At 38.3% G+C, this 25,223-nt stretch overlaps 1 protein-coding gene across 3 annotated transcripts in view; it reads right to left on the bottom strand.

Annotated features, from left to right (window-relative positions):
- SYNPO2 (synaptopodin 2) overlaps positions 1–25,223 on the bottom strand; it is a 170,799-nt gene that overhangs the window by 7,702 nt on the left and 137,874 nt on the right. For 2 of the 3 annotated variants that reach the window (XM_036993076.2, XM_073237110.1), the window contains 2 exons: positions 23,813–24,615; positions 19,246–21,419 (listed from right to left, as the gene is read on the bottom strand). The exons of the other annotated variant lie outside the window; for it this stretch is intronic. In XM_036993076.2, the coding sequence (XP_036848971.1) occupies positions 19,246–21,419; positions 23,813–24,615 (2,977 nt within the window). The remainder of the gene's footprint in view (positions 1–19,245; positions 21,420–23,812; positions 24,616–25,223) is intronic. 3 annotated transcript variants of the gene reach the window in all.

Raw genomic sequence — 25,223 nt, 5'->3', positions numbered from 1 at the left:
TATAAGTCACCTGGCCTTGCTCTAGAGAAGGAGACTCACTTGTTTTCAGGGCATCTCTGTCAATTCTTAGGCTCTAATTATTGAGCACATCATACTTACATTAAACCAGAATTGCCTCTAGTAACTGTACACCATTGATCCTGATAACAGAATTCATCTGCTTCCACCTCTGTGCAGCCTTTCCTTCTTATAGTACCAGTTACTTTAACCTTCTTTGAACACCTTCATAATCCTGTTGCTATCCTTCATTTTTCAAACTAAGGAAAAATAATATCTATGGTGTTCCTTCCCTCATGTTTCCTGCATCCTTCTTTCTCCAGTTTGTTAACCTAATTCAGATATAATATCTTGATCTTTTTAAGTAGATGGGTGTATACATAAACACAAACATCAAAAGCAAACCCATGAAGACATCATTCATAATGATAGAGCCATGTCGTCTGGCAGATGGCATAGTTAATATTGCATGTAGAACATTCAGTCTGTATGTATTTAGAGCAGTATGTCCTGTAAGTGTTCACCACATGACAATATGTGCTACTCTTTAGCCAGTCTAATATACTGCAGGTGCTGCAAAGATTCCCACTGAACTCATGAATCACATGGTGTTATATATTCCCACCTAAGGCTAAACATGAAGGAGGTATTTTCCCACCTTTGCCTGTAGTAATAGCCAACACTAATAGCTCATTTACCATGTGCCAAGCAGTGGGTACTAATTGCTTTACATGGAGTGTTTCATATAATCCTCATAACAATCCTGGGAAGTAGGCAGGATTGTTATCCCTATCGTCCAGATGAGGATAGCAAGATTTAGGGTAAGTAACTCCCTTCAGGGTAGAAAGCTAATCAGTGCTGGGGTGGGAGAGTTGAACCCAGGCAAACTCATACCAGAATTCTTGCAATGAAATTGTTTTGAGAAAACATCTTTTTCAAAAGAGCTTCAATCCAAGCAAACTAAATGAAATGAGATCTTAGAAATTTTGAAAAGGGTCACTTAAATTTTGATTAACTCTGAATTAATTAATACTGCTTTCTCACCATTTATCATGAGAACAAGTAGTTGCCAGTGTATAAAGAATACATTACACATGGATGCATTCTCTTTCTATGAAGGTAAGATGCATGGGACTCAGCATTAAGGTCAGCAGAAAGGCTCAGTGGACATAAGCCTTTCTCAGCTTGACAAGCCATCTTTTCATGTCAATTAAATGGTGATTTACCCACATAATTTGTTAATGAAGCAGCTTACTTAGCTTCCTTGTTAAACTGTCTAGTTACCAATTTAACTGGCAGGACACACCTGACATTTTAAAGGAAATTTAGTCTGAGGTTTACTTAGGACAATGAAGTGAATTCTAAAACAATGCAAATAAATAGCCCTAGAAGCAAAATAAGTTTAATGTGATATAGGTTGCAAAGTTCAAACTATTTCGTACCATAAATCTTAAAAACTAACAAATTCTCTTGGCTGAAATCCTGCTTGTGTGTGTGTTGTAGAGCGTCCCCAAGTGACAGATGTTATTTCATCTCTTTCAGCTCCTTTCTGTCTTCATTGATCATCACATGATCAATAGATATTCATCACAAATACATACTTTATCATAAGCAGATTCCAACAAAAAAAGCAATAGGAATAAATGACATTTCTTTTGCCCTTTTAAACATTCATTAGAATTTCTAAGGAGCAGAGATCCAGGAAAGGGCATATAAAGAAAGTGCCAGGCATTCTCCAGTTTGCCAGTTGCTCAGGGCAAAATCTTTGGCGTCATTGTTGACTCCTCCCCACCTCTTATACTCTACACCTGACCTGTCAGCACTGACTTTAAAATACATCCAGCCTGTCTATTTCTCGCCACCTCTGCTGGTATCATCTGAGGCTAAAGCATCAGAATCTCTTGCCTGGATTATTGCTATAGTCTCCTAATTAATTTCCCCCCATTCCAATCTTGTTCCCTTAGTCTATTCTCAATGTGTCAATCAAAATTATCCTGTTAAAGCGAAAATCAGATTATGTCACTTAGTCCCCTGATTAAAAGCCTCTCATATCTTCTCCTTTCAAAAAAGGAAAAGCAAAGTCCTTTCTTTGACCCACAAAGGCCCTGTAAAATCAGCTGGACCCACCCCATCTCTGATTTCATCTGCTCCTGCTCTTCCCTCTCACTTTGACCCAGTCACACTGGCCTTTGGGCTATTCTTCGAACACACCAGGCACACTCAAGCCTCAGGACCTTTATACTTGCTGATCCTCCTGCCTGGAACACAAGTCTCCAGACCTCAGCATAACTCCTATTTCATTTCCTTCAGGCCTCACTAAAGTACCATATGATCTCCATTTGGTTAATCTCTCTTTCTGTCTCAAGATTCCTTATCCCCCTTACTTGCTTTTTATTTCTTCCCTTAGGCTTATGCCTATTCAACATTACAAATGTTTTATTTAATTATTTTCCTTCATTAATTTCTGTATGATTAATTTTTCTAAACAGGTAGAAAATTTTAATATACAGGCACATGATTTGCATTTGGGTGAGTGGAAATATGAGGGTTTTAAACTGCTTGATTCCCCAAAGGAGAAAAGTCTTAGAAAATTACGCAAGAATCCTAAAGAGAACCAAAAATATATTTGTAAAATTTAAAAATTAAGGCCTAAAAAGAAAAAAGATAATGGAAATTGGGATTAGTTAGAGTTGGAGAAGAGAAAGCTGAAATTCGATTTACCATTTATCGTGAGACTGCCAGCAGGCATAGGAAATGGCAGTTTCTGCTAACGAATCTCTTAGGGGCATCTCCAGCAGTAATGTGTCTTCGATTAAAATTTTCCTGATGGGGGAGGCAGGTCAGCCTTGGAAGAAATTTCTCTATGGAGATAAAGCATCCTTTATCTAGATATCTTTAAATGTAGGACCAATCCCTTGAGGTGATTTGGCAACAATCAAATCTGAAGTTTGGGGACATGGAGAATTTTAAGGTCGTTTTCACTTCTAGTCTCTTAATTAAACAGTCTCTATCTCATATTCCCTGGGATCTGCCTTCTTCAGATGAATCTTAAATTTTCTCCCACCAAGTGGAGTTTTGGGGAATTTTGTTGTATTCCTCTCGTCTAAAAAACAGAGGAGAGTATTATGCTGTAGTATTATTCTGCTTGCCAAGAAAAGTGCAGAGAACCAGGACTGAGTCACAGTATTGAATAGAAAAGTAGTCACATTTTAGTAGTTCTGTGAATGGGCTGCACACTCTTAGTCATCAAAAGAAGGGATACCATCTTGTAGTTAGAGCTTCTCATCTTGCTCTGCCACTGACTAGTCATCATCATTCATTTTAGATTAATTTTTAGATTAAATTTTGGTTCTAAAACAAGAGACTTTTAAGAAAGTTTTATTTAACATTTGAAGGAAATCCCTTTGTGAGAAAGGGTAAGGGTAGTAAATGACAATGGAAGCCAGCACGATGTACTGAAAAGAATGTGAACTTGTACATCCTGCCTTTGCCTCTTATTACAGTATGATTCAGCCTCAGCCAGCAGCTGTGCTGGTAATAATACTGGTTATGGTTTCAAGACTGTGGATAGAGGAGGGAGAGTGTTTATAAATCGAATGCCACATTGCACAACAAATGGAGATTATTCTTGTTATTGTGAGACCAGTCTGTGAAGTCTTAAAAGGTGTCAGAGACCTGGCAGAACCTTTTGTTCAAGAGGCAACTGCATAGGCAGGCCGCCCGCTGAGGATAAAAATAGGAGGGAGCCTTGCCTTTGAAGTGGCATTAGCACTGCGTGCCTCAGATACTGCCTTGCCAACCCCTGCCCCGCACTCCCTCTCCCCCCAGAACACAGACTGGCTGCAACATTGCCTCTGACTTCGTTATCCTGCTAGCTCTGGGTGGGCCAAAATATAGACTTTTTAATCTTTTTCAATCTTCTGTTATAAAAGAATAAAAATAACCACAGTCAATTTACGGTCATGAAGACTGGTGTTAAGGAGGAATCCGTGCATATACTTCCAGGATCCTTTACATCGTAGAAGCAATGACAACAATAACTAAAACATAGAATTTTTACTATGTACTAGTGAAACTTTTCTATTAACTTACTTAATCCTCTCAACAACCCTTTAATCCACACCTTACAATAAAGAAAACTGAGGCATAGAATTTAGGTAATTTATGTAATTTGGTGGTATAAGGAAATTGAAGAATTCAAACCATAGATAATAAAATTTTATCTAAGTAATATGTTTTAAGTCATTAAATTTATTAGTGGGAAGAATTATTACAGCAGCAATTTTTACTCTTTACCTTTATCCTCAAAACAGAAGTATGTCAATAAAAATTATAGCCTATGAAAATACTCCCATTAATATAAGCAGTGTTCAATTTAAATAGCTGGAATTGCCATTTAAATTTTTTGTAATTCTTGAGAAATACTTAAATATATTTTTATAAAATCTGATTTGTTTGAATGGAAAAATTAAATCATTTAAACACATTTCAAAATACTTCTCAACTTTCCTCACTCCTCAAAAGATTTGAACAGTAAAAAGTCATATGGATTCCCATCTTAGAAAAGAATGGCTATCAAAAGTTCAAATTTCATCAGTTTTTGTAGAGAAATTAAGTAATTTTCACAATTAACAAAGGATATTGACCCTGTATGAAACAAATGGATTTTTCTTACCTTGTGGGAGGTTTTTGTAGAGAAAAACATCAGTGTCTGGCATATAGTAAGTACTTAATAAAGGAGAACTATCATTAATAGCCTAAAATTAATATACTGTGTATCTTACTAGAACTATAATTATGATAAATTATAAAACCTATAAGAATTAAAAGTTCCTTTCCTAAAATAAATCCAGGCAACCATGTCCTCTCCCCCTCTTTCACAAAAACAAAAACAGTCCATGAATGTGCATTTATTCCTAGAAGAAAAGTGCTATTTGAAGTAAGCCTAATATCCTTTAAGCAAACTCTCTTCTCAAGGAGAATGGCTTTGGCTTTCTCATAGGAAAATTTCATCAGTTCAGATTTTAAGAACAAGAGTTCTTAAGAGATGTGTGTGTACCATCTAACAACCTTGATCAGGCTGTTTGCATAACATTCCCCAAATTCCTCACTGGCATGTTCTTAAGCCATCCTTCTATCACAACTCTGAATTACCTTGAAAGACTGATAAAGCTGGTTAATGGTAATGATGGAGACATATCAGTAACTACACAACACAGGACATTATTTCACAAGGATGCAAAAAATATGTATCCTTTTCACAAGTATGAGAAAAATGACTTATTGGATCTTTGTAACTGTTTTTCTGTCCATTATGTTTCTAAGCTTATGAAACAGCTCCTTTGATTCATTTCCTGGAACTTGCAGAAAATGTTTAACTTACTGTTCTTGGGAAATTTAAGATTTACTGCCTAATCATATTTATGTTTCTTTCATAAAAATGTGGCCCCAGTATGATGTTTAAAATTAGGAATTAAAAAATATAACTCTTCTGCCGGGAAATCAATAACTTGTTCTCTTAAGCACAGGGTCAGAACATTTTTGCTTAGTTGCCTTACTACATCTCTCTGATACAAGTAGTAAATTTTATTTAATAATATCTTTCTTGTTTGAGGGAATTTCACAATAATTTCATGTTTGTCATTTCACTTACAGAGGCACAGGAACACCATAAAATAGGTGGCGATTTCAAATAAATGATTGTTTTTCTGGAATAAAAACTACTAAAGGAGGAAAAAAATAGATTTAAGCAGAGTATACAATGAGAGTCATGATGATGTGCTTTTTAAATATGAATGGGAAACTTGGAAATATCTTTTATTAACAGTGTCCCAGGTACATTGCTTCAAAATAGGAAGCACTTATTTTATTAGAAAATATTAATCCCAAGCATATCTATAATCCCATTAATAGTTCAAGGGGATATCATGAGGTATTAGTTTGCTTGCCTACTTATTAAACTTCTAAAATTAAAGGCCAAATGTTTAATTTTGCCCTTGGCATTAGCTGTTCTTACAGCTTTTCTTATTGGCATAGCTTTTGTAATGTGCTCACAAAACGGGAATATGTAATTATCTAGACGTAATATTGAACATTAATACTATAGCAATTTTTGCTATGTGGGACACACATTTATTCAAAGGATCTCATTCCTTATTATTGCCCTGACTCTTCCTCTCTCTCAAGTTCACCTTCATTTTGATACGATGTTAGATCATTATTGACTATACAATTGCTAAATAATTTTTTCACTTTCAGTATTGACTCGTGCAGATGCATAGATGAATTAATAAAAGCCTTGTGAATAGCTACAAACATTTCATAACCCTCTAAGCCACTTTGGATGTACAGTCTTAGCCTAAGATAAAAGTTAAATTCTTTTGGCAGTACTAAAATGTCTAGACCCTCATAAATATACATTTGAGATTAAGAGAAGAGATTCTTAAAAACTGTGTGTAACTAAAGCAACTATCCGCTAAAAACAAAACAAAAATGCTAGGTAGTGACAGAAAAAAACATGTTTAGAGCTTATACATTTGGAAAAAGATTCCTAACTTCCACCAATCAAAAAGTTCCTCTAAAATGTGCTTTGATCTGTTTCTTAAACAACATGAGACCCTTTCTGATAGTGGTGGGCACATATTCCAGTTAACAATTGTTTCCTCAGTTCCATCCTTGTTCTTCATCTTGCCTGTTTCAGTATTGGTAAACTAATACAGGTAAGTCCGTTTAAAAATATAATTAGTAAATTCGCAATCACTGACCACCTGAAATCACATGCATAGTAAACTAGGCTAGAGCTTTTGTTTATGTTTTAGCTGGAAGGGAAGTTACCTTCCAGTTGTTTCATTTAAAGAGCCCGAAGGAGCTATGGTAGGGGAGAATCTCTTACAGTTTATCATTGTGGATCAGATATTCCCAGGTGAAATGCAACTTTGATGTTATAACTAGTGCTAAATTCCAGTCAATCTAGACCAGTACAATTTTTGCAAGAAATGAAGGCTAGATGAGACAAAATGAAGTCTGACAATGCAGTGCATCCTCAAGATACATTGATAATTAAACATCTACACACCATTCACAAGAAAGGATTTTGACTCTGACAATTGGTGACAGTGCTAGCTAGGATATTACTTAAGTTTCAATGACAAGATAAAATGACAACAAAGCAGAGGTTGAGTAGTGAAAGCAAAGATAAATACTGAACATTCTGCTTTGTAACAGATTGCTGTCTGTATCAATGCACAACACATTTGACATAGTTGTATAAAGTAGAGCATGTGCATTTTAATAACAAAGGATGGAGAGCAAGTGATTCAGGAGAAACAATAAGCAAAGGGCAAGCTCATTTCCTACCTTACTCCAGGGTGCCTAATGGCTGCCCTAGAGCTAGTTCCTCCTGAGTTTCAGAACTCTCCCCATTCTCAGGTACATTCTGTGTGTGTTTCAAGAACAGCCAGGAGGAATTATAAAGCACACTTCACAGACACTGGAACCAAAGCAAATCCTCTAGTCATGGTTTAAAGAAAGAGAAATTATTCTCTCATCTCCTAAGCTTTGCTTTTTTTTCCCATTAGAAAACTGATGTACTTAATTTTAAGATATTTTTCCTTCAAATATCCTGAAATTAAAGTTACAAGGAACAAGCGAATCTTGTCTGGTTGGGTTTTAAGCTGGACCCTCCATTTTAAAAGTATTGAACTACATCAAGACTCTCAAAAAATTTTAAAAACCTGAATGGTTTTTAGAAGGTATTTATATATAGATTTATAAAATCTTAGAGATGGCAAGGACTTGAGAGATCCTGCAATCAAGCTTCCAGGAGGGTACAGGAGTTCCTTTTACAACACAACTGATAAGCACTGTGGTAGAAAAAGCACAGGTTATGAGAACATAAACTTGAATTCAGCTGGTGGGTCTGCCACCTTACAAGCTGGGTTACTTTGGATAATTTTCTTAACTTCTCTGAGCTTCAGTTTCCCCATCAATTAAAAAAATATATGGATAATTTCCACCTTAAGGTTGGTGTGAGAATTAACTTAAGTACATACTGCAAAGTTCTGAACACATTTTATATGTCCAGCATATATGTTAGTTCCTTCTCCATCTCTTCCCCACAAGTTTTAGAAGTTTTCTTAAGTTAAACTGAAATTTACTGTCTTGGAACTTTTTTCTTTTTCACCAAGAAAGACCTTGGCTCTCTCATCCACACCATAGTTCCTCAAATAATCACCCCACCTCTCTCATTTCAGTCTCCCACTGGACAGTGGGTAAACATATACCTTATGTTTACCCAAACATAAAACACAAAACTTCTAGATATCCTTTTTGTTTTAGAAATAAATTTAAGTGAGTCTAAGGTCTGAAAACAATACTCTTGTTGGAATCAAAGCTGCTACTCACAGGGTGTACCTGACTGGCTCTGTACATTTATAATATTTAAGAAGCCTCTGATTTTGCATTTTGTCAATTTGCATTTTGTCACCATCCAATCATCTTAATGTTAAGATTAAACAAAAATATTGGGATCTTTCCCTGTTCTCGGTAATTTTAGTTTTGAAAATTTTACAATCTTATTTGTTTTCATTTCAAAAAGCTAATTAGCATTCAGAGTGCTTCAAAATTTTCCTGGAGGCTAGATCCCCAAATAAGAATATTTTAATTACTGCCAAAGAGATCTAAGTTAGTTATTAGTAGGAACATTTTTGATTGGAGATAAGAGGCTCTATTGCCCTACAGCCAAGGGAAGTCATACAATCCCTTTCCTCAGAGATAAGAAAAAGCAGCCAAGGAACTTTGTATGGCCCATTTTCTAGGTGAAAAAATTCTATCATTCTATTCCAGAAATATTTAATCTCAGCTTTGGTTAGAAGCCAGGGTCAGATAAAATCTCATCTTGAGACCCTCTTTATTCTTCTATTTAAAAAACAAATAAAAAAGAATGTTCAAAGCAAATCATTTGCAATATGTTTGGAATGGCTGCCCGGGTAGCACTTTCTGAGCCGAAAGAGCAATTGCTGCCATCTTCTGGACCAAGGCGTCAAGATCAGCACTTCAGTGCCTGTTCACCATAGTCGAGGCACTGAGAGCTTTTGAAACTAAGAGCAGATTGCAAGTTTGGTTGCACCTAAGTGGATGAACTGGGAAACTACTTATGGCTTTCAAAAAATGAAGTTGATGTAAGAGTTTTTAGTGTTAGAAAAGTATTTTTCAAGGTGTGGTTCACAATCCATTCCCATCAGAAACACCAGCGGTGTATATTACACAAACAGAGTCCTGGGCCGCACCCAGATATACTAGTCAGAATTTCCAAGATGGGGCCAGGAGAATCTCAATTTTACCCAGGGAACAAAAGTTGGAAAGCTGTGTATTTAGAACACTGTGAAAGGATAATTTGCTACAACTTAAGTGCTGTATGTAAAGAAAATCGTATCACTTGGTGAATTGAAGTTTAAAATTAAAATCAAAAGTTCTAAGTGGTATGTTTTGCTTTGTTCTTTATTTCAATAGTACCACCCATTATGAGTTGTAATATTTTGCTGGATATTTCATAATGTAGAATTCAAAATATATTTAGCCCATTTGGGGTTTATATGAAGAATTATAATTGGCACCATCTGATAAGCATTAACAAGTAGTCCAGTGGGCCAGACACCAATTAACTCTTAGTGTATTTAAAAGATAAAACAAAACCCTAGTTGCAGAAATTGGCATGATAGTAAATTGGCATTTCATTTATGTTAGTCCAGCCTATTCCTTAGTGATTTTTAGCTCAAGAAGATGGTTCTGTGAACATTAATCAATCTGGGATATACTAAGATAAAAAAGATCTCAGGAACATGCAATGCAGGAAAGAGACCTAGTTGCTTTCACTTTTTAAGAAAAAAATGTAATTAAATGGCACTAAAGAAAAGCTGAACTGTACTCAATTGTATTTGAAACAATCTCAGACTGTTTTGATTTTTTTCTCTTGGAGATCAGTCCTGACTTCTGCCTCTGACTCAGAAGTATTCTAGAAGTACACCAGAAAACCCACAAAAATTCCCTGGGTTTGAAAGGCAGCTGGACTTTTAGGCTCCTCATTACATCAGTCACTCATAATCAGAAACCTGTGTTTCATCACTTGCTCTTTCATCACTTAGTCTGGGAGTGACTGGGAGTTTGCTCTGTTCACACCCAGATTTTGCTCTGTTTTTGGAAACTGATCATCTTCTCAGGCAAGGGGATTAATTACTGTAAAAAGGCCAGGTTACTGACCCTTTGTCCTGGGAAGGAGGGATATGAACAACTGTCTGCTGTGCCTTCAGAAGTCAGCCAAGTTCTGTCAGAGCCCCAACGGTTGCAGGCCTGAATTGGGGTAGCCTGGGTAATGGGGTTGCCAGCTGCTACACTTTCTGTGTAGTAGGCCTATTTAAGCTTCAACTATACTACTGCAACCTTGCTCAAGATACCAGCTACTCTATTTTGAGAATATATTTAATTTGCAAGCATCACCTCGTTAGAACCCTCTTAATATTGCTAAGTACACCACACTTATTCTGTTTAATATTGGAACTTTTAATTGAATACAGTCCTTTAGAGTCTGAAAGCTGATGTTTCCATTTTAAAAAATATTGTACCAGTCTTTTTGAATCCTAGGCTCATCTTTGTATACCACTACAACAGTGGTAATACAATAGATGAAGAAGAGAATAAAAAAAAGTGACCAAAACAGGCTGAATACAGAGGAGTGTAGACATATAAAGCTCCAGTTAGAAGAAAACAGCAGAGAAGAAACAAAGGTCTCTTAGTGAAAGACTCCTGGGAATAGATTTCTCTTGTTAGTATGAGACTTATACAAACATTGCTTCCTCTGGGTTAGATCCTTAAACCCGGATTCATATTGACCAAGAAAACAAAAGAACTTGTTTAATTATTAATATGTGTGTGCTTTCCTCTAAGTTTTTTGAAACAGTAACTTGTTTACTGGGTGCCCTTTGCAATAATGTTAATAGCTAATACATGTTGAATGCTTTCAATGTGCCAGACACTGTTCTATACACATAATACATCCTGATTTAACTAGTCTTCACAGCAGCTTGTTAGGTACACTTATTGTTGTCCCGATCTCACAGCTGAGTATAATGAGGCTGAATCATTTGCTGGAAGCTCCCAACTAGCAGGAGGCAGGCCTGGGATTCAATGGCAAGCAATCTGGTCCAAGTCTACACCTTTACCCATTACAAAAGGTGCCTCTGTATGCTTGGTTTTACATGCATTATCTCATTTAATCATACGTGAATTTCATTTAAGAAATGGTTGCCTTTCACTTCCCCTAAATCAAATCATGGCTTTTTAATGTAAAAGTTTGGAGGTAATTTTTTCCACATTATTGTTATTAAAATATGAGGACTTTTTTCCTCATCACTATTCTTTTTTTCTTTAATTTAGCTGGTGTAAAGTAGCATGGCTCTAGTAATATATAATGTTAGTTGACTGGAAATGGCTGTTTGGGGAAATAGGTCTAGGGCATTATGAGTATTCGTTCAATGGTAATTAGAAAAATTTGGCTTCCCTCCACCATTTATTGACTGATAAGCAAATAAGCTGATAGATAATAAAACCACAGCCTTCCCCCACCCCTGTACTTGTTCACAGGTATCTACCATTTGGTGCTACCATACTCTAATAAGTCTTCTCAGTATTTCTTACTTTGATTTAGAAGGTTGAAAGTAACTTTGAATTATTTCTGAGACAGGTATAGCTTATTGCCTCTGATGGGCAGTTTTCTTTCATCGTGACTTGTATTGTGATCAAAGGAGGTAACTTGGCCTTGTGATTGCATAAGGGCTCTGGAGCTTGGCTGTTAGGTCTCGGGTCTTAGCTCGCCCACTTTAAACAAGTTCCGTAACTTTTCTTTACCTCAATTTTCTCATCTGTAAAGGAGGATGATAATAGTGTCTACTTCATACTTTAATCATTGTGTGATGACTAAAAAAGTTAACATTTATAATGGCACTTTGCATATAGTAAGCCCTCATAATTATTACCTTATTAGTGGCTCTATGATTTTAAATTAAGGCAGTGAAGCTCTGCAAATATAATGAAGGGTTTTTACAATTAACTTAGAAGTTCTCATCTTCTCTCTTTGAAATTAGCGATGGGAACATTCAAACCCATCTTTGGAATCAATTACACTAGTTTCTCAGGAGGTTTTTTTCTTTTATTGTTTTCAAAATAACAGACATAGTCCAAGAAACAAAATTACTGGGAAAAAATGCAAGGTGTAAAAATGTCCTTGCTGGGAAGTCTTTGACAGAAATAACCACTGAAAAATCTTCTGTGAAGGACATTTAGGCAGGAAAAGTTGCTGCCTCATGCACGCCCAGGAGGAGCGCTGGCTCAGCCAGGAGAGACTTCACGGAACTCTGATTCCAGTGACTATTAGATTTTAGATTGTAGTTTGAAACACTGAAAACTTGTGACCCTGTCAGCATTATTCAGTCTAGAATTAGTCTTGTTGAAATGTATTAGTTATTACTGGTTTAGCAGCAAGTTCAGCTGGGTGCTGATTCACTGCTTAAGGAAGTTCCATTCTGACTTTTATTACATCAGAATGGCATGAAATCAAGGAGGACACTTCCTTTTATGTAGAGAATTTGATTTTTCTTTACTTTTTAAAGTCATATTCCTACCTATTTCCAGCCCATGAATATCACCTATTCATCCTGAAGTAAGACAATGAAAGACTTTGGGGAACTCATAAAATATCACTGTCAAATCCATATTTTTTTACCCTTTAGACAGATGCTTCCTTTTCAGAGACTGGTTTTCACTTCCAACATACTATCATAGCATCTGATTTTATGAACAATCTTATGAAAGTAGTGGGGTCCTACCTAATGACACTCAATGTGGTCAAAGCCATCTATAAATCATATATAGAATAGGCTCCTGGTGAACAGTTTGGAAAACACACAATTCACAGGTCTCAGAGAGTGGGATTCCAGGGTCTAGTGAGACTGTGGAAACCATGTGGTACTAAAGGGAGAGCCCAGGCTTGGATGTCAGACAAATATCTCTGTCTGACCCCAGCCCACTACTTATATAAGCTTAGTGATTGTTGGACAAATTGTTTAGCCTCTCTGAGCTTCAGATACCTTCTCTATATAATGGGAATACTAATATGTTCACTTTCAGGGCAATTCTGAGGAGTGAATGAAATCCCACTGTATTGGTTAAGAGCGCAATTCCAAACTGAATCCAGGGTCCACTACTTAGCATTGCGTGATCTCGGGCAAGTTCTCCAGCCTCTTTGTGCTTTAGAATTCCATGTATAATCAATAAACTAGGGATAACGATGGCATCTACCCCATAAGGACTACAGATTAGGAGAGATAATCTATGGTGTTTGCTGTAGGCAAGGGGTGTGGGGTATGAAATAGGTGAAGCGAATCAAAAGGTACAAACAGTTATACAATAAATAAGTCCTAGAGATGTGATGTATAGCCTGATGACTATAGTTAACATTTCTGTGGTATAGAAAGTTGCTAAGTAGATCTTAAAAGTTCTCATCACAAAGAAAAAAAACTGTAATCATGTGTGGTGATGGATGCTAACTAGACTTATTGTGGTGCTCATTTCCTAGTGCATACTAATTTAATTATGTTGTATACCTGAAACTAATAAAATGTTATGTGTCAATTACATCTCAATTTTTAAAAAAGAGATAATCTATGAAAGATACTCAGCACAATTCAGGACCCTAAGTTTCTTCTCAGTTGATGTTAGCTATTGTTATAACTTATGAAAAGTATTTAAAACAGTTCCTGGCATAGAGTTGAAACTTAATACATCAGCCCCCACCCCACCTCCTGCCTTTTCCTCAGGCCTCATGAGATTGTTTGAATGGCTGCCACAGCTTCCATTCCCCACCCATGTCTTCCTGACTTGGACCATAATGCTTGACTTAGGGCCTTTGGGTGGTCCTGAAAACAGCTTAGTCCACCAAATAAAGATATCAAAGATTCCCTGACTTCTAAAATGTCTCTTGAAGAACAAAGCACTTTGCTTTTTGATATTTACTTCCAAGAAGAAAAAATGTTCCATTTATTCCTAGTATGTGCATTTCCTTTCAAAGTTCATCTAATTGCAATCTTTAGTTTGTGGGCTTTTTTTTTTTTTCCACGAACAAACCAAACCATTAGTAGCTATCAAGGAGCTCAAGATGTATGGGCTGTGAAATCAGTATTCTCTGTGGTACATTAGAATATTATTATTTTGAGTATTATTATCATTATCAGGTAGAGGAAGGAAGATAAGCTGGGAAGTATATCCTTGTGATTATTTTTATTAGGGACCCTAAATGTATATTTCACCAGTCATAAGGCATACATAATCTAGATAAACATGTCAAGAATGATGTAAATACAGGTCAACATGAGGAGTTTTACATTTAGAACCAAAAAATGAAAATTTGAGAAATTCTATTGTATCAATAATAAAGTTACTTAAACTGTAGGACCCTGTAAGAGTCCAATTTTCTTTCTTCATATTTGAGATATATTTTCTTAGCTGGAAAACCTCAGATAAAGTCAAGATTTTGATAAATATCTGAGAGGATTTGGTATTTTTAAATTAAATTTCTCTTTATTTGGTTGCTTCTGAGTAGTAAGTTCTGTTTTCCAAGTGCTAATTGGTAATTTAACATACAAAACTACATACCATAGAAACATACTCAGTTTTTAAAATTTAAGAAACTGACTTCTCCAGAAGACTATTTTATTGGCCCAATGCTCCATAGCATAGCCTATAATTTTTGTACTTTTTAAAAAAAACCATAGAGGGAGAAACAAAGACTGGCCTCTTGTAGCAGTTTTGCCTGTGAGAATTTATTAGCTTGCTATGGCCCTCAGCCAACCCTGGTGGGAAATCTAGAGAAGAATTCAATTCTGCTTTTTCCCAGAATACTTGTTGACAAACTTAGTGGCGCTGAAGTGCTACGTGGTTTTTGTGTCCCCCAGAGTCCAGTGATAAGGAGAACATGAGACCAGTGAGGGTCAGTGTTTCCGGAAATACAACGTTAATTCTTAAAATTTACATATTTTTCTCATGAACCTTTAACAATTTCTAAAACCAACTCTATCTGGCTTTAGGAGACCCCGTAGTCCAAGCACACAGCCCATTGCTTCCCTCTAGAAGCATTTTAAGCTTTTAGCTTTTCAGAAACAATCACATCTTTTTGATGACTGTGACTTCAAATACCCTTCCTGCCAGGCTGGTTGTGACTCATAAAACTGCACCAGATTTCAGGAACTCACCCTTAGAAGATGGGTGATTGCAGGTTCTTGAATGTGTAACTGGATGAATACACAGCAAGGGGCTTTTGTTTGAAAAATTCAATCCAAACTCAGATGCTAGCAGCCATGTGTCTTTCTGTGCTCTCAAGAGGCTTCCCTGTGAAAGCACCAGAGTCCCAGTGCTTGATATGCCTGACAGCAGCCACATGACCTTCAAAGCTCTTTAACTGAGTAACTGTAAATAGGACAACAGTCTCACATATGTGAGTCCACCCCCTTTAAAACAAGATCATTTATTTTGACATCTCAGGTGTGACTTTTGCTGCCAGGCTACAGTTTAGGCTGTGTGATAATACTCACTTGCCATACAAAGGCCACTTCTTGAAAGAGGCTGGCACTATCTTTCTAGAAGAGTTTAAGAACCCTGGCTTACTCTAAAGAATGATTTGTGACTCAGATCGGTGTTCCTATATTTAAGTGAGTTGCTTCTTGTGAAGATTAAATGAGAATCATTAACAATCATAATAAATGTATTTTGAAGTAAAAACTTTTACGTGTCCCAGAATAACAGCCCAAATGTGTCTGATAAAACATATTCCTAAAAAGTTAGGCTTTCTATTGTCAGAATAGTCAAAATGCAGACACAGTGTGATTTTTCCTCTCTCAAAACAGACTGTGTTTATTACTGAAATATTAGAAATAAAATGGTAAATGTTCTCAGCCTAAAGTGGCAACATTCAGATTTCCCAATCTTATCAGTTCTGTGATTTAATCTACCCTCCTGAAAATCTGGGAGGAACATGCTGTACTTACATTTACACAGCACTTTTCTTCCTAGAATATCTTGTGTTATGCAGACTCACTATGACAGAGCATTCCAGGAAGAAAGGTTTGAGACATTATTAGGAGGAAACTCATGGAAAGATATTTGCATGAGGTCCTGTGGTATGTCAGTGACTATGACTATACTGTATTTTATATCCCAGTGCCTGTAAACCATGCAGTGGATTCCTTGGGATAATGTACATAAGCCACCTAACATAACATTGGCATTTGGTATATGATTGTTGCTATTGTGCTGATAATGAAAACTTGACTCCACAGGTGCTCTGCTTAGAAATTAAGCTACGAAGGACAAGGGACAAGTCAGGGTGCTAAAAACTAAACAAAAACTGCCTCCCCATACTCCACAAGTAGCCAACCAGCCAAACACTGCCACCACAATAAAGCCAGCAGCACCTGGACTACAAAGGGTGCCCCATAGGAGGGAAGCTGAGGCCATGAGTTCTAAGTCTCCCTCCCACCTGCCACGCTGACATGATTTCCATTAACTCCAGTCTGAAAGATGGCACATACAGCTTATTCTACATGCAAGGTCCAGGGGCCTCCCTGGCTGGAGAAACGAGGCAAATGAAACTTCTCTTACTCCAGGGAGTGGTTTAGTCCTTCTCCATCCCACTCCCCGACCCCTCTGACTGAGGTTAGACTCTGTCATGGATACAGTTTTGGAGGATTCCCACCCCTCTTCCATACTGTGGGACCATATGGTTCAGGATGAGACCCGTACGATCAGATCTCAGTCGAAGGTGTGGATGCTTTGACTGCATGCCTGGCATATTTCTTAGAAGCTCTGGGGGAACCCCATGACAGTCCCAGTCACATTAGATATCTCTCTAGTCATCAACTACAAATAGTGGCTCTGCTGAGATCACCACCTGTCCAACAGGAAATGGACCCCAAACACTTCTCATTCCTACATACCACAAATCATTGGACAACTGGGAATACTTGTGGGTCTTTACCATCCTAGGCTACTTTTGAACCGATGATCTCAACTGGGTGACCTTGTGTTCCATTATCTTTCCTCTAATTCATACCATTAAAAGCTATGCTAAGAATGCCAAGTTACAAAAATGACCTCCTTTCCTGCTTCACCTTAAGAAGGCTTTTTTGGTTGTTCTATTAGGAAAGAACGCAAAATGCACGGCATTCAACAGACTTCCTTCGCAGAGAACAAGTAATACAAACAATAGTGTTATATAATGGATACATTGCTCTTTCCTTTATCCTGTATTACTCTTCCTAATTGATTTCCCAAAAAGGCAAACAAGAGGCTGAGCTACATCCTGCAGCTGTAACCTCTAGGTAAATTGCCACCAAAGGCAATGGAAGATTTTCCAGAGAGAAAGCAAAATTGGCCTCATTGTTCTGTAGCTGACTTAATTCTCCTCTGTGTGTGTTATGTCTTCGAAATACCTACAGCTTACAGTTCTGCATTGTACAGAGAAATGGATATGCTCACAAAAAGGAAATTCAGATGTTTGGGGAGCAATAGAAGAGAAATATCAGAGAAATGACTTTCATCACAACAGCTCGCACAGGTAAGAGTTTTTAAAAAAAACATATACTGAACAGATAAAGAAGAAAGTGATATTTTAATAGAATAGTGAAAAATGCAGCAGATTGACAGTGACAGCAAAAGAAGAACAGGAATACAGATATTTTCAGAGGATTACAATGGTACCATGTACCCTTCAATTAGGCAAGTTTTTATGAGAGGTCTCTAAACATATCTTGTGTACTGAGTAGATGGTTTTCCTTGAAGCTGTCAGAAATGCTTTGTGTTTCTCTACATTATTTCATATTGAATATTTTCCATGGTTGGTCAGACATGGACTTAAAATAGATATGAGAAAGGTCTCCAGGTTTACTGTCAGTAACATTATTAACTTATTAACTTCATTGCCAGCTGGATGACAGCATGATGTGCAAGCAATCCAGATTTACAAGGTAACCTTGCCTGAATCCTCCTGGTCCATCAAAGAAAAATAAAGTGAAGGTGCGAGAACAGAATTGCAAGGAACAATGGGAGAAGCAGTCATCAGAAAGCAAAGCAAGCACAAGAAAGAAATCTGTGAGGTCACTCAGAAATGATACTAGTAACTGTGTGTTCTCACCCTACGGCCTCCACACAAATTGGCTTCCTCGTGCTTCACAATTAGCCCCTGTAGTCAGTAACCCTTCATGCCCTGACCACGTGGTTTCCCAAGGGAAAACAACACCGTCCTGTGTGCCTTTACCTGCAGCCTGCTCACCTTTTTATATTTACTTCATTATTCTGTACTCTACCACTTGATTCAGCTGAAGAAAACAAACCTAGGGTTTTGTGGGCAACTGGAGATGTACTTGGTTTCTTAGGTGGCTGGGGAGGGAGGATGGGAATCAATCTGTAAGGATAATTATCCTTCTTATCCTACCCCATTTACTTTAAAGAAGTCTTTAGCAGTGAGTTAATATATATAAAACATCTGGCAAGGAACCTAATAAGTGCTCAATAATTATTAATACCCTCTTTCTTACCCACCTGACTGAACTATGTACACTCCAACAATCCCCAGGGTGCCTTCTCCACAGTATCAAACAGGTGGCTGAGGTTGACAGACCAGAGCTGATCCCTGTTCTTGATAAATTTCTTACTGCTTTACAGTAGTAATAGAGATAAAGCACTATTAAAAAGGAAATCTCAATCAATATATGTTATATTTTCACTACATTTGAACCTTTTCGCCAGAGGAGCACAGCTGTTATATTACATAAAGACTGTGTCCTAATGTTTGATGCCACCGACTTTGACAGTCAGTGTCTTTCCTGTGGCTAAAGCATAAATCCTATGTATCCCGCTTACTTAATATAATGGCACATGTCTGTTTTGGGGTGCTCCCGGATTTTTTAAGTAAGTGTGCAAAGAAGATAAATATGTTTTAAGTCAATCTGAGTTAGATTTTTGACTCATGAAAAATTTTATGCTCCTTGGACCCAGATTGGGAGGTGACATCTGATATTAAGTAAGTTGAGGACTTGCTAGGCATTCTCGGGGACTCAAGTAACACTGCAAACAATTTGTTTCAAGCAAAGTGGACACGCAGCCTCAGCTATAGGATTACTCTTCCACAATAGATGGTTTCCACACCTGAACAGTGACACCACTTTTCTTGGCTGAGAACTTCGGCCGTGGTGCCACGAAATAGGATGTCGATGCTGATTCTTGCTTTGGAGAGCTAGGGATGCCCACAGGCACTGGGGATGCACTGACCGGTGAGGTGGCCTCTGTGAAGAAGGAAGGCTGAGAGCTATAGGCTGGTACTGAGTACACAGAGGAGGCCTGCACATTCATGGGTGAGCTGGCATTCACGGGCCGGGGAGGAAGGGCATGTTTCATGGCCAGCACTGAATTAACCTTGATGGATGATTTTTGGGGGAGGCCATCCTTTGTATCTGGCGGTTGGAAAGTAAACAAGGCTGCATTTAGCTGATATGGTTGGTGCTTCATGACATCTAAAGCGTTGAGGGGTTTCTTGCCCTTTTTCTTGCTCATTTTGGATGCCTGTGGGGCTGATGGCTGAGACTTGACAGCAGCCAGTGGGTAGGAGGGGGAGTGGATAGGATTGTAGGCCACAGGAGGAGGTGCTCGGATGTTGGAGGAGTACTTCCAACTCGCTGGTAGAGAGGGAGTGGGAGACTGAGCACGAGCAGCGTGTGCCTGCACTGTGTCTGAATCTACCACGTACTTCTCCATCCTCGACTGCCTTTTAGCAAAGAGCTGGGCTCCCCTCCCACTCATTCCGGGAAGTTCACCAGATGGTCCCACCGCACGAGAATGAGCAGCAGGCACTGTTGGAGTGGGGGCTGTCGCCTTTGGAGTGTAGTTCTGACTGGCTACTGCTGCTTGCGGTCCTTTGAAGGGACCAGCCAGGTTCAAAGCACTCGCTGGTCGGGCAGGAGGGTAAGAGGGCTGGGCTATTTTGATGGAGGAGACAACGGTGCCCTGTGATGGGTTGGATGTGGGGAAAGCAGGAGGTTGGGTTGGAGCCACTCCTGGTGACCAGACTGGAGAAACTGGAGTCACTGGCTGGGAGGACGAGGACTTGACTGCAGGTTTTGGAGCAACTGGAGGTGGCATCTTTTGTTTTGCAGAGGAGCTTTGCATGAAATTACAAGCCTCTGCTCCTAAACTGAGGTAGTCTTCTTCAGGTCCAGAATCACCTCCAGCACCCCGCTTGCCTTCTGAAGTTTGAAGAAGTGACAAGAGTTCAGGATTGGGGCTTACTTTCGGTTCTTTAAAGGTGAACATGGGTTTTGTCGTGCTTCTCCTTTTGGCCTCCTGCAGTATTCCTGTTCTTTTTGCTGGCACAGAGATCCTTTCATCCCGGGAAGCTATTCGCTCAGATGAATCATAAAAAGCTGGCTGGGACCACGGGGCAGGCTGCGGCCACGGAGGAGGCTGTGCTGGGCCAGCTATCGGACTGGATACTGCCCTGGAGAAGCCTTCAGGCGGAGGTGTGACTGCAGAATAAGGTGGAGGTGCAGGAAAGTCAGCGATGGGACTCGTCATGTTTCGGGTCGGGGAGAAGGGGGCTGCTGTCTGGTTCACAGACCCCAGGAAGGGTTTGGCTGTTCTGTTCATAGGGATCATCCTCTGGGCCTCTGCTGTCTCGGACATCCCACTGAGGCCATTCTGTTGGGGCAAGTGGCCAAGACCATGGCTCACCTCGATGTAGCTTTTGCTCACAGAGCTCTGCACTCTGACGGATTCTTCCTCTTTCCTCTGGTAAGAAGTCATGGTTCTCAGGCCATCTGTCTGGGCAGTGTCTGGTTCTCTGCTTGGCATCCCACCCATCCTCTCCTCCTCTTTTTGTGCCGCGATCTGATCCATTCTCTCCCTCCTCTTGGCAAACATAAGGGCTCCCTTGCCCGTGGTGTCTGGCAGCATCTCCATCTTGTCCCCTCTGTCCAGTTTCTTTTCAATGTTCACTAGTCCAGAGTCCCAGTCAAAGTTCACAACCTGTGTGTTGTCACCTTCAGACAATAACTCTTCATCCACCTCTGACTCACTCGTGCCCAGAAATACTACTTCACATGTGTCTTCTTTGTCACCTTCTTCCTCCTCGTCCACCTCTCGCTCAAGCTCGCCCGTACCGTAGCTGACTAGGGTGTATTTCCTGGCCCGCCTGCGACGCTTCTTAAACATCAACACCCCCTTGGAGTTGGGGTTGGGGGCATCTGTTAGAAGGAGAGCAATGCTTTTGCATTTAGATTTTGCTTCTTTCACCTGCTTTTCTGATAGACTTTCACTCCTCCTGAGCCCTAGGGAAAGTAAAAGTTATATTGAGTTGGAGAGTTCAAGGAAGACTCCATAGCAACCCAGAAACCAACTCTCCTGGGGGAAAGTGAATACGGAAAAAATATCCTTACAATTGGGTACTGAATTTTGAAGCAGTCCAGCTCATTTTTCTGTCTTACTTCTTTTAAAGTGTATACTTCTATAAGTGTATACAATGATACATCTATTACTCTTTACAGTGCTCTGTTTTACTTGCTCATATAATGCATTTTTATGCCTGCTGATTATATTTTCATAATTTGTTTCTGCATGGATCCTTAAACTTTATAACAGACACTGGCTAGTAAATGTTAGTGAATGGGATATAATCAAAGCTAAAAATGAAAAAATTAAGGACATAATATTTTCTGAAAAGCAAGTTAAGACATACCTTAACCTTGCACTAACATATTTAAAAAAATAAATTGTCAATGTAAAATTGTTTTCAAGCATTTTTATAAGGGGTGGGGGCAAGAAAATGTTACTTACCTGAATTTTTTAATGTAATGAATTTAAATATTTGTTTTCTTCCTTTTGTTTTTACTTTGATATTCCCCCAAAGTCTTTGCATTCACACTAACTTAATATAAATTTAAAAAACTGAATGAATAATAACTGAAGGTACTGAATCAATAATTAATAATCATTCATAACATTGGACCATTGTGGAGTACATGTAAGAAACTTCATGTACAAAGTTGTCTAAAGTAAATTTGTAATGTATTGCCATTTTGGAAATACAATATTACTTAGTTGCAACAAATTTAAGTTTAAAAATTATATAACTGGTTACCCTTTTAACTGTGGATAAAAACTAATGCAGAAATCAAGTCAATTAACGTGAGAGTTTGACAGTCTTAAAATAAAAATTTATGTTTAAATTTTTAATTGTATCATTACTGTTTAAAAAATAAATTGGTAACAGATTAATTTACACCATCAGTTATAATTATAATCATGTATTCAACGATAATAGGCATGATTCACAAATAAGTTTTGAATTTCTTAAAATAGCTCAATGGAAATTTCCAAAAATTTTTTAATATTTGTGATTGAAAATTAGCCCTTTTGTCACTGGAAAAAAAAATCAAACCTAATGGTTGTTGAAAAATAAAACAGAATCAAAGTTGTTTTATAACAAAGTTAGATGAATTTTCACTTGTAATTAAATCTAATTTAAAGGGAACAGTAGAAAGTGTGGCCATTCCTAAATGGAATTCCTTTTTTGACTGGTGTTATACAACATACTACTGAATTGACAGTCACAGTTGCACAGTTGTTGAGAACTTCACTGCCAACACATAAAGCATGTGAATGCTGCTTTAATATACTTGTTTAATATGCTATAATGTGAGGATGTATACAGATGCTTAAAGTATAAGGAATGATTAACAACACTTGCCAATAAAGCTGCAAATGGTTATGCTAAAAATATGCTTTGAAAGAAATAACACTAGATTAGAAGACTTAATATCTACTTTGAATAATCAAGTTCATTACTGTTGAGTATCATTCGTACATTCAATGCCTTTATCAGTCAGCCCCTATCTTATCAAGTGAAATTACAAAAGTTTTCATTTTAAAAAATGAAAGGAAAGAACAAAAATCATAAAACCCAACTGTCATTTTTATCCTCATTCTCCTTTCTGTAATCACTCCCCTGAGTAAAACAAGACACTGTAAAAAGCCTTGAATTTAAATGTTTTATGTTTGGGATATATAAATGCCTCCACATGGTCCTGGAGACTGACTTCTGTGTCTAGAAGGTAAATGAAAAAATGCTTTGCAGTCTAGTGAAGACTTACAAAAAGGAGAGGATCATGTAACTGCTCAGTATTCCACATGTCCTTGTCCATCAAGCTCACTTCTGCAAGCATCATCAAACTACATGATGATTTTTTTCAAAATGAAGATCTGCTTTTAATGTCAGTGGTGGAGACTGTGTTTTAAAGACACCTCTCAGCAGTAGACTCAACAGTTTTTGACATTTACACTCGGGAGTGGAGTCCACATGACTTCAAATACTCTCATATGCTATTTTAACATGAAATATTACAACATTCTGAGACAAATTTAAAAGGTACATTAATAATATTATTATCTTTAACAGTTTCTGTGCCTTTGGGGACAAAAGAAAGTGCATTAAAAACATTTAAATCTACTACAAAATTCAAATTCATTGCTTCCAATTCAGAAATTGATGTTCTCCACAACTTCACATTTGTTAGTTTCTGCATTAATTTAAAAAAAAATTTAAAGCCAATGAGAAAGATAAGAAAAATCTTAAAAAAAAATAAAACAGGCAAAGCAGCAGCAATATGGCATACAGTTCTGAAGCCCCTCGGACAGCCCCACAGCAGCCCCGGGCAGGACTTACGTGCATGACGTGCCCTGTGCTTGTGGGGTCTGCTGTGATCCCTTTCCGAGTGTGGATCTTCTCCCTGCTCTGTGCCTTCTGATGAGACTGCAAAGGACACCAGAGAAGGAGGTGCTTCTGACTGCCCTCCTTCCCCTGGAGAATCCACACACCCCTTTCCTGCCTGAAGCCTGCACCCTTCCGTCTTCTGCCTGTCAGAACAGTTGAGGATCACTTCCACTCGGGCCAGGCCGGTGTGTCCTGCTTCGCTTGCCTGGATCACTCTCAACTCTTTGCCACTGGAAATCTGGATTATCTTGCTGGATCTCAGAGAAGGGTCCCCTTTCTTATCAGTGGGGACTGAATTTATTCGGACAATACCATCGTGTTGTAAATTAGGATCTGTGTCGGTAGACTTAGATTTTTCAGCTCCCAGGAGAGCGACTACAGGGGCACCAGTGCCCTTGTGTCTCTCTTGTGAAAGGGATAGTTGTAGCTCCACCACAGGGCCTAGCTGTTCCACTTCTGCCTTCTCCCTTAAGATATCCTCCTCTGGTGAGTGTTCTCTTTGGGAGTCAGGCATGCGGGGATCCACTTGGCAGCTCAGGGCTATTTCTTCTTTTATGCTCCCAGAGAAACTAGGGCCACTTTCTCGGTCCTCAGCTCCACTCCTGACCGGGGCGATGTAGAACTCCCTGTACTGGCTCTTTGTGGCTGGTCGAATCTTCAGGGTGGTACTTTCCACGTGCCCCTCAGGGGTGAAATGTTCACAGGTTTTGTTTTCAGTTTCAGAGATTAAAGTCTCATTTACTCCACTGGATGGTCTGCACACAGAAATATCAGTCCAGACAGTTAAATCAGAGTGTGTTACACCTGCCAAAGAACTTCCTGACACTTTTATGATGTCTAATACATGATACAGTCAAAATATTTCCTCCTAAATGTCAACTGCAACATATTTGAAAGCAGAAATTGGCACCATGTTTATATTATTAAAGATCTTCCAAAAAAACTTCTCTCCAAAGCAGAGCAAAAATGCTTACAAAAGATTATGAAACCTAAATCCACCCTAAATCCAGTTGCTATTTTTTAAAAACACAGGTTTTAGGAACATGGATGCCCTTTATCTCTGATTATTTGGGTGCTTTCAAATAAGCATGTTTTTAATAACATGACAAAGTATTTTGATGTCTTATTGACTAAGTTTAGGTCTGAACATTATAAAGTCACATAACATCTTCAGCTCAGCAATATTCAGCAAAACAGTATTAACATACAGATAATTCACGTAAGTCTTTTAGAGGCTGTGTTGTCTTGAAAGGAATGCAATAGAAGCTGTTTTTTAAGTTCCAGCAAGCATGTGTTTTGTAATAAGTGGACCCCAGCCCAGTACTCTTGTGTAAAGAGAAATCCTTTCCATGCTGCAATGAAT

The sequence above is a fragment of the Manis javanica genome, chromosome 5 (assembly GCF_040802235.1).
Source record: "Manis javanica isolate MJ-LG chromosome 5, MJ_LKY, whole genome shotgun sequence".
In the NCBI taxonomy this organism is placed as follows: domain Eukaryota; kingdom Metazoa; phylum Chordata; class Mammalia; order Pholidota; family Manidae; genus Manis; species Manis javanica.
Note: the sequence above shows the minus strand (reverse complement) of the source record. Positions and strands in the feature narration are given on the sequence as shown.